Source organism: Caloenas nicobarica, chromosome 6 (assembly GCF_036013445.1).
Source record: "Caloenas nicobarica isolate bCalNic1 chromosome 6, bCalNic1.hap1, whole genome shotgun sequence".
Lineage (NCBI taxonomy): Eukaryota > Metazoa > Chordata > Aves > Columbiformes > Columbidae > Caloenas > Caloenas nicobarica.
The window spans coordinates 2,333,900-2,343,972 of NC_088250.1; the positions used below are offsets into that span (position 1 = coordinate 2,333,900).

Consider the following 10,073-nt stretch of genomic DNA (forward strand, 5'->3'; position numbering starts at 1 on the left):
AACCCATGCACTCTCCTCCAGGACTTTCAAACTGCTCTCTTACAATATGCTGCAGGAGACCATGCAGAAATGGCCCAAACCCTTGCTGAAGGGCAGGTGGGTTCTAGCGCTAAACTTGCGTTGCCTTTGGGCTGGTGCTGCCAGAGGACCACTGTGTGCACCCATGCATTACAGTGGACAGCCAAGAAAACACAACCCGCAACACACAGGAGCAAAATATTCACACTGAACAATATGCATAGCAGTGTAAACTGTGTATGAACAAACCTTATTATGAGCAAGGGAGATTTTACCAACTTTTACGCTTCACAAGTGTGGATCCTTCTCCCCGGGGAACTCAAGGCAAAAGTCATTTAGACTCTTCTGACTGTCTTTATCTACCTACAATTTAACTTCTCTACAGAGAAAGCAAGCTGACATCATTATGTTCTCTATCAAACTTAAAAATGAAAACAAGATCCCACAAAACAAAGTCAAAATTATTGCTAGTGTTTACTCTGTATTGATAAAAATTCAATTGTTACCTAAATATACAAAACAAGAGTGCACTGAGTCTGAACAGTAATTGCGAGCCAGAAACTTCGTGATTCTATTACAAACGTTATATATTCTACTAACAGACAAACCATTTTTTTATCTGCGGCACAAATGTGATTCCGAGTGTGGCAGCCATACTAACTCAGAAGACTCAAAATGTGATGGGTCACCCATCGGTTCATCATGATAAAAAGTGGCCATTCTGTTCTGGCAAACTGGCATTTCAGTGTTCTGTATGATGCAAAACTCCCCCCCCAAAAATCTGAGACAGCGTGAGCTACAAATTGTGTCTAGCAGCACCAGACAGTACTCGTTCAAACCTGTGCCCTAACTTATGGCTGCAATCATATATAACAATCAGTGTTTTGCTGAAATAAATGGTTTCACTTCAGCTTCAACCCTGAGGCGGTTAAAACCCCACTGACTCATGCAGTCCAACAAAGTGCAGGGGTCAGGCACAAACAAGGATCAGCCTCACACCAGTACATCATTTTTATCTCACCAAGCTCTTAAAAAGTATACATTTAATGCAGTAACAAACGGGAAGGACACAGACATACGTAGTAAACGGTCATAACTGAAATAATGACATGCTGGTTTGTTAACTCACAAAATACTCTGTTAGAAGCTTAATCAACGAGGAGCCTTGCTTCTCATATGGCTGCATTTTAGATCTTAAAATAAGAAACAATAATCAGAAAATGTAATGCTTAACTAAGTTAATCGATCTGATAAACCTATGCAGATACACTGCTGAATGCCTATTTCATAGCATGAAAATCTTCTACCCTAACTCTTCTTCCCAGAAGTGACAGGGAAATGAAGTTTCACAGAGGGAATATTACACAGCATTTTGGCTTTACTCAGGTTTGGAAAGATTTCATGGTACATGAGGTTTGTGTTAGCCATTAGGAGGTATCAGTGTGCATTGTGGAACAAATTACTGATTTCAATAGTTAACTCCTTCTCCATTAAATTAAATGTAATTTAAATTAGGGATGGAAGAAACCCTTTTCCACTTACTACTTCAGCTTTCTCCTCTTCATTCCCACCTTTGTCTTTCTCTATGAACATAGCTAGTGGATTTAGAGGCAGGATTTAAAATTGTTAGCCTGCAAAACAAAGCATGATGACCCTAAACCAGACTATTACCAGTCCTGGTTTAGATATGGAAGGTTCCATGCAGCCCTTATGCTGCCAGAAAACTTTTCCATCTGCAGTCTGGGGAAGTACAAAAACATTTAACATGACAGAAGCATGCTTCTCCTAACGCTGATAACTCTGAATGTATAGATGATGTAAACAGCTGGTATGTGGATTGTTTTCATTGTGTCTCCTCTGGTTTCACAGTTTGTTTGGCAAAAAAAAACCTGTCTGAGGTCTTGCCCTGAAGCGAACAGCTCCTCAGGGTTCTGGGAAACTGCCTTAAAACAGGTAGTGTGGTAAACTGCATTTCAATGAGATGTGCTGGTAAAAGGATGTATTTTAAAAGCCTCAACGTTGATGTGAAGGAGGAGGGTCTCTTGGTATTGGGAATATCAATTTTCTTCTTAAGGTGTACACTGGTTGGGGCATCTGCTTCTTTTTCCCCCAGTGGTCCACACGTCTGCCCACATCTTCATTAACTTCTGTAAGAATCGACAAAATATCTTCACCCCTAGAGCCACAAGGAGAGCAAAAATTAAAAAATGACTTATTAACGAGCAGATCGCAGCCTATGTAACACCTCCCAGATTATCTAGAAGACCCAAAAAAGAAAACGCATCCTCTTCTCCAAATTTCTCCTCTTTTGTTCTCATTTGAGTCATATTAAAAACAAAAGACCTTTTCTTACTCCTCTTTGCTTGATTCAACCAGTAAAGTAATGGAATAAAATCTTTTACCTTAAAGCACTCAAGAAACAGATGGTTCTGCCTTAAAGAATATAGATGAGAGGCTTTGAGGTTTTTTGCAATAAACTTCCTATTGTCCAGATTATCTCTATGGTACTAACAGTGTTAATGTAAATGTATCAGTGGCAAGCAAACAAATCATCGGCTTAACTAATTTTGTCCACCTCAGAACACGGGTTGGTGTTCCTATGTGAATTTGCCTTTGGAGGAAAAAAAAAAATAAAGGGGAGAGTTCCTCCCATTTTTTCATGGAAGAGCTAAACCAAGTATTTACCGTGGTACCAACAGCTGCAGCTTGCTGCACAGGGCCTGAATATACCAACTACCCTGCTGAACGTGCCGGAAAGAGACGTATCCGTCAATTGTGGCCATGCCTAGGAGGAAATCAGCCTCTTCGGGAATACTTTCAGAAGGAGAAATGCTCTGTTGTATGAAGGACAAGTCAGGAAATCGTGTATCAGCTTCAACGTAGACAGGACACTGGGTGTCTTTACCCTGGCATGCTTGGATAAAGAAGAGTTTGGGTTTTTCAGCCAGCTGTGGACATTGTTTGGCAGTGAAGTGCGACATGATCGCACAGATTGATACAAGCTCCTCATCTTTCCCATAGATCACTCCTGACTCTCCATGAGAGAGAATACAACATAATAAACAGTCCCTGTCTTTGTGATCGGGCAAATGCTGCCAAGTTTGCAGGAGCTCTTTAATTTTCCAAGACGTCTGATCTGTGTAAATCCTCACATCCAGACCAAGCCATGTGAATATTTGCTCCAGTTCCTCTGTAATTAAAAGAAAGAGAAAAGAAAAAATTGAGGCAGTAGAAAACAATTTCATGAAGTCACCATGCAAGATAATCTGAACTGGGAAAGACCTTCCACCCTGACATTTCTGTGGATTCACCCTTATACTAGTACGAACTAGAGGTTCACTGGAATACAAAAAGATGGTATCAGTTCAAACACAGTGTTCCTGGATTTTTCTAGACAAGTTTCAGAAAATATAATCATTTTACAATGTATAATGACACATTAAGTGAACTCACAAATGACACCTGAAAATATGAGGAATTCCCCCAAGTTTCAGATTAGATCTTTCAAAACCTTCCTCACATCACTGTTTTCCAGTTGCATTTTTAACTATTAGATTTTCATACACAATAGATAAGTTGCATGAACAGAATAAAATAAGTATGCACAGAGTTGCTTGGTTATGGAATTTTGCATTATATTATGTAGAACGATGGTTCAGTTTAGTTTTAGTTCTTCATTATAGCTATAAATAAAAGCTAAGTAAAAAGGGATTCTTAAAATTATTAAAAAATGATCCAACTGCATCAGAAACTCAATGGTTACTCATCCTTTAACCCTTCCTCCCCTCAGATACACAAATAACATAATTTAGCACATATCTCTTTAAGAATATTAACTAACTAAAGTATAGACAATAAAATATAAGGCAATACTAGACCATCAAATCACACAGGGAAAAGAGAGACTGATTCTCCAAAAATCTCACTTCAGTGACTTACCAGCATCTTTGCATGAACCCTTCCTTTCTTGAAGAGATGTACCGAAGTTAACATTATTAATAATAAGACGAAATCCTCTGTGTGGTCCATCCATTTTGTAGCTTGTCATTTTCTGTAGAAAGGAGAGGAAAAAGCTTACAGCCTCCATAAATTTATTCAACTTACACATATTTCCTTAATGTGTCTCAAAATTGGCATCCGGCACCTAGGACTGTGGGTTACTTTTGCAAATGTGGAACGCAATGGTGCCTCCCTGTGCAAAAAGACATGGGAGGAAGCCTCAAGCACACTGTCACCACTCTATCGAACTGCGGAGGAAAGGTTTAGCAGCTGGGCTGGTTATCTGTACACAAAAGGAAGGGTTCAGCAGCCAAACTCTGCAATCTGAATTGGTGATGGGATAGAAATCACCAACTGCTTCCGATATCACGACCACATTTTAACTTCAGTGGGGCAGAGGGTTCACAGTGAAACTGTAGGACTGTTAGACATCAGAGTTGGGTTTTTTTGAGAGTAGTGATGAATACCTGGAGCAGGTGGTTCATCCTGATCCACTGGAAAGGGATGCAAGTGGAACAGAGATCTCAGAAGCGCATAAACCTGCCACACTACCCGTTTTGCTAAGACTTAAAAGCTACCTCCTGCTCCTAAGAACATTTTAAAAACTGAAGTCACCAAAACTTCAAATACCATCTCTTAGAAAACTCCAGTTGCTTTGTGCTCACTAGAGAGAGCAAACACCTGCTTTTGTGCATTTTAATAGAAGAAAATGAAGGCAGCACTTCAAGCTCCTTCTACAGCACGAAGAAGTACTTTTGCTGCAGCAGTCCCAACATCAGGTGATGAAAAGATACATTATAGCACAGAACTTCAAGAAATTAAATATCTGTAAACAAAGGCTGCATTAATATTTGCACTTATCAGAAGGAAAAAAGCTGGAGGGAGAATTCAGTGGCTACCCTGCTGTACAAGGTTAAAGACTGCACATAAGGTTTCCAAGAAGGGATCTCACAAAAGGGATCTTTTCTGCTCTACCAAGACCTCTAGTTTATTGAGGAAGATTGTTATGTACCTCCAATAGCTTCCTAAAACCTCTTGCCTTCTTTTATCTTTCTCACAAGGTCTTTGCACACTAACCCTTATCGCTTTGAATTTCAAGATGCCCTGGAGCTTTTTCTAAGCCAGTTCCAGAAAGAGAGAAGTGTGGAATTGTTTCCCTCTGTGTCTTGCAGCCAGTAGAGTTTCAAAATAAAGGCAAGAAAACCCAGCAACCCCCCCAGCCCACTAAACCCCAGTGCGCGCCAGTGTACCTGTGGGGAAGCGAATACTCTCGTGCCTCCAGTGCGAGACAGCAAAGATTCCTTGACTGGCAGAGTGTTCACCTGCTGAGGCAGTGACACTAAGAGCAGAAAGAGCCAAAATGAGAGAAGCCAAGTGCCTTTTAGTTAAACCAGTATGAATCTGGGCATTAGGCAAATGTGGAGCTATATAATACTTACTGAAAGATCTATTAAAATAGAAAGCAACTTTGAAACACGCTCAGAAAGCATGGAGGAATGGAACCCATGAAATGCTGAATGCCCTTGCACCTACTGGGAAGACGTAGCTTTGTACTTCCCAGAATTTGTTTCCCAGTGCTTAAATAAATAGAAATAGGACTTTTTTCCCAGTATTCTTATAGTCACTCCACAGGACATTAAATGAAGGAATATTACAAACTGCAATACAACCCCTGATGTGAACACATGCACACAGGGTTTGCCTCACAAGTCTACTAGCAGAACTGCCCTGTTGGAGTGCACATTTACAAACCTGCTCCTTGACTCTAGGTTTCTCACCTTTTGCCCTTTTGTAGCAGTTCACTATTTCCAGGAGATCAGCTGAAACATTCATACAAACTTCCTCCAGCATCTGTACATTGTTTTCAGTTAGAAGGCCCTGTCTTTCCAATAAAAGCAGCAATTCCGGGGCAGACTGGCAGCCAAAAGGAGAGAGTAAAATAGAGTTACTGTTCCTTAGAACTGAACACCTGCCTCAGCCCTGCCTGACCCACACAATCACATTATTATCTGGTCTGCTTTCTACCAACAAGGTCCAAACAGTCAATTTTACATCACTGTGGGAGGTGGAAATGTTGCTCCACAGAAAGCTACTGGTTGCGCTATTATTTGGTGTGGTCTTGTTTAAACACATTCACCCAAACTATATTAATGACTCTTGGCTCTGAGAAGGCTTTATGGCTCTGAGAAGGCTTTATGGCTCTGAGAAGGCTTTATGGCTCTGAGGCTGTACCAATGACACATCAACACAAATCTCCTTTGCAGATGGCTCAAACAAGGCAAAGATTTGATGACCTAATGCAAGGCTGTGACAGACCTCAGTGCAAAGCACCAAATTCCACACTTACATGTCAACAGCTTCCTCCTTGCTAACCCTGTACTGCCCAGCCCAGTTGCAGATTATGTCCTATTCTGCCAAATATTTTTCTCTTCACACTTTTCCTTCTATTCCTGCCCTCCCGTCTTCTTCCCTTCCCAACCATGTACGCATTTGGCTCTCTCCTCACATACAAGAGTCATCCATCGCTTTGGAAGATGGCTTTGCAGGAGGAATGTGATATCCTTCAACATCTCACTGGTGATGTTCTCTGACATTTCATACAGCATCTGCCTGTAACAGAGAGCCAGTGACATAAAAGCAGAACAAAAGACAGTGTACAAACTAAAAGTGATCCGAGGATTTAAAAATGGGAAGCGAAACAGAATGGCTTAGATGGCAGGAATGGAGAAAACAGAATCCCAGTGCAAGCTTACCTGTACGGAGACACTCTTCCCTTCTCATGCAGACATGCTTGCACTTTCTCCTTGGTATAACCAAGTTTCTTGAGCAAGGAGTGATATTTCATTACGTATACGAGTTCAGCTAGTAGGAAAGTATTTTCCTCATTCAGATATTCTTCAGCCATGAGAAGCTGAAAGATGTCCACTGCTGACTTCACACTTTCTAGTTTTCTGAAGGGGAGCAAGTCAGTACAGAGAAATTTTAAAGCTGCTACATCTTCAGCCACCAGATTTTCATCAATGAGCAGAAGCTGCTGACGGAACCTCAAGCTGACATCATGCTCCACGCTGACATCATGCTCCATGCTGCTGGAGCCCACAGTCTCTCTGCCTGCAAGTATAAAGCCAACGCTAGTAACACCTGAAACTTCAATACCATAATCCTTGTAATAAGATTTCATCCAACAGCTCTTTGGAAGCCCTGAATTCCCTGCAGAAGAAGAGTTTCCTTTTAAATACATTTGAAACTTCCTTCCTTCTCCAAACATAAGACTACAAAAAAGGCCAAACTTGGCAGAAGCTCTGAACAATCCATAGCTCAGTAGTTGTTCTTCACATTCCTTCTCTATTTATATGAAATCCTGTGTGTTGTGACACCCTCTGAGGCTGCTATTAAAAAAGTTCAGATCTCAGCCAGTTATCTAAACACAGAAATTATATCACTTCACAGTAAATCAGACTTTAAATTCATTTAGCTAAAAGCTACTTTAAAATCCTATCTAGATGCTTTAATCAACTATATTTAGCAGAAGAACTTAGGTTAAGCTGACTCCTGCCTAAACTAACAAGCCTATATAATCCAGGTTCAAACTAAATTATGACAATTCAGAATTTAGAGCCAATGATTTCAACTAAATGACTTTAAAAAAAAATCACTGCTTTAAGAGAACAGGGGTAAGCTGCGTTTACACCAGGTGTACATAGTCATTTCACCAGGAAAACAAACTGAAGCAAGACCCAGTACAAACTCCATCTCCCTTTAAAACGGTTTTCAAGTCTGTGTTGCTGTCATTCTTGAAAAGCTTTTTTTCACTCCAAAGATTTCCTGCTGGTGCTGCATTTCTGAGCTGTTGGTCGCCTCTCCTCCCAGTCTCCCAGCCCTACAATTAAAGGAACATTGCCTGCTCGTCCAGTGCTCACCTTACTGCTTAGAACCCTCTACATCATGCATTTTACAGGCTATTTATATCATGGTAAAAAAGAGAGTCATAAAGCAAAGAAAGCAAATAAGCAAACAATCTCTATTCCAGTAAAACAAGATGCAGCTAAACCCCCAGCAGTTACACAGGCGGGACCTACCAGCTCCTCAGGTTTGCCAGCGCTGACCCTGACATTTATAGCTAGAGCTGGCAGGACATTAACAGGCAGAACGTTAACACAACAAAAAGTGATGGATCAGCATCTCTTTTTGATGTTTCACAATATACCCTTAGATAAGGAAGATCACATATAATAAGCAATGAGGATTACCCAATTACCATTTTTTTCCTTTAAAGTTTTATTGCTTGGGGTACTGCCAGGCTAAAAGATTTAAGAATAATGCAAACTCACGGAGCACAATGGAATGCCGAGGGTCAGCCCACAGCCCCGCGAGCAAGCGGAGGGTTCAGGTGCGGGCAGCCCGGGGGCAGCTGCACAATCTTGAACGGAAAGATCGGGATGGAGGCTCTGGACTTGAGAGCTGGAACCTTCCTTCGTTCCCTCTCAGTTGTTCCTTTCTTACCTCTCACACGAACTCCAGCTGCCTGCTTTGTTTCCCGGCCGGGACCGGCGGGGCGGGCCCAGTCTTTCCTTCCGGGGCTCCGTGCGCCTCGCCGAGGCCAGCGGGAGGGCGCGGTGGCCCCAGCAGCGGGGCAGGAACTGCTGGAGAGAGTCCAGCGCAGCCACGAAGATGCTGAAGGGAGTGGAGCTTCTCCCGTGTGAGGAAAGGCTGAGGGAGCTGGGGCTCTGGAGCTGGAGAAGAGGAGACTGAGGGGTGACTCATTCATGGGGATCAATATGGAAAGGGGGAGTGTCAGGAGGATGCAACCAGGCTCTTCTGGGTGACAACCAGTGATAGGACAAGGGGCAACGGGTGCAAACTGGAACACAGGAGGTTCCACTTAGAGATGAGAAGAAAATTCTTTATGGTGAGGGTGCCAGAGCCTGGAGCAGGCTGCCCAGGGAGGTTGTGGAGTCTCCTTCTCTGCAGACATTCCAACCCGCCTGGACACCTTCCTGTGTAACCTCATCTGGGTGTTCCTGCTCAGGCGGGGGGATTGCACTGGGTGAGCTTTCGAGGTCCCTTCCAACCCCTGACATTCTAGGATTCTGTGATCTGTACTCTGCCAGTTCTCTTTGCCCTCTTCCAAGGATACAGCACATGCAGAAGCACAGCAAGGGTCTATTTCGGCTCTCAGGAAGCAAAACTGAGTTAGGGCCATGGAGCAGAGTCTGACAGCCCTGTTCCAAGCGCTGACAATGCAGGAGCACAGGAAGGGGCTTGTTTGATTTTGTTCAACAGCAGGTTCTGAACACTAGACATTTTGGCAGTCAGTGACCGTGAATTTCACAAGCGTGTCACTTCTTATGTTCCTGTGCTACCACCCTAAACTCATGATGGATCCAGAATTAATTGTTTTTCCCCTTCTCTTTTGGCCACTGAATGCAAGTTTGGTGTCATTCAACAGTATCTATCTGCAATAACATGTACAACTTGATGCAACCCAGTCACTTTGCAGACTCCAATTTTAGGTGCACAGTACAGAAAGAATATCATGTGTACAGAGGGACACAAGTGACAGACAACTGGCATCCCCAAATTCCTGCTTGTTAATAAATACTGTCTTGAGTGCAACATTCCACTGTGCAGCGAGTGCAGGGGATCAACCCATGCACACACCACTCTCAAAGCGTCCAGGCAATGAATGCTGCTTACATTAACAATTACCAAATGAACACTGCTACAGTTTAAGAATCTACTGAGGGTCAAGACATAGGTGTAGAAAATCAGTCTCCAAGATCCACAAACGCTACACAATCTGTGACGTGCCCACAAGTCTCTGGTCACTACAGGGCTGTGATCGCAGCCAAACACCTGACGCTCCCTTTTTCACCGCAAGGGTTACTTACAGGAGCCCATAGAATTTTCAAAGCCGTATTTCTACATCATTTCTTACGGAAGGGGATGTGGACTTTACTTACTGTATCATGCACTAAAGGCAAAAATACGCACACTTCAAAACCCTCGGACCAAACCTACATTGTCACAAAACTATCAGAAACAGAATACACCCT

The 10,073-nt window shown here is 42.5% G+C and overlaps 1 protein-coding gene across 1 annotated transcript; it reads right to left on the bottom strand.

Moving 5' to 3' along the window:
* Positions 1–1,045: 1,045 nt before the first annotated feature.
* LOC135990328 (caspase-10-like) lies at positions 1,046–8,552 on the bottom strand. Its single transcript, XM_065637923.1, has 8 exons — positions 8,521–8,552; positions 6,771–7,128; positions 6,528–6,627; positions 5,796–5,931; positions 5,268–5,356; positions 3,958–4,069; positions 2,704–3,208; positions 1,046–2,194 (listed from the first exon to the last, which is right to left on the bottom strand). Exons 2-8 carry the CDS (start codon positions 7,100–7,102, stop codon positions 2,032–2,034), a joined length of 1,437 nt encoding a protein of 478 aa, XP_065493995.1. The 5' UTR covers positions 7,103–7,128; positions 8,521–8,552; the 3' UTR covers positions 1,046–2,031.
* Positions 8,553–10,073: the final 1,521 nt, after the last annotated feature.

What these genes read in the sequence shown, in the direction of transcription:
- LOC135990328 (XM_065637923.1), bottom strand. Translation starts at nt 7,102, where the DNA reads ATGGAGCATGATGTCAGCGTGGAGCATGATGTCAGCTTGAGGTTCCGT. An exon ending in GGAAGAGTGTCTCCGTACAG is followed by an intron (nt 6,628 to 6,770) that starts GTAAGCTTGCAC and finishes TCTCTGTTACAG; the next exon opens with GCAGATGCTGTATGAAATGT. An exon ending in CTGCTACAAAAGGGCAAAAG is followed by an intron (nt 5,357 to 5,795) that starts GTGAGAAACCTA and finishes TTCTGCTCTTAG; the next exon opens with TGTCACTGCCTCAGCAGGTG.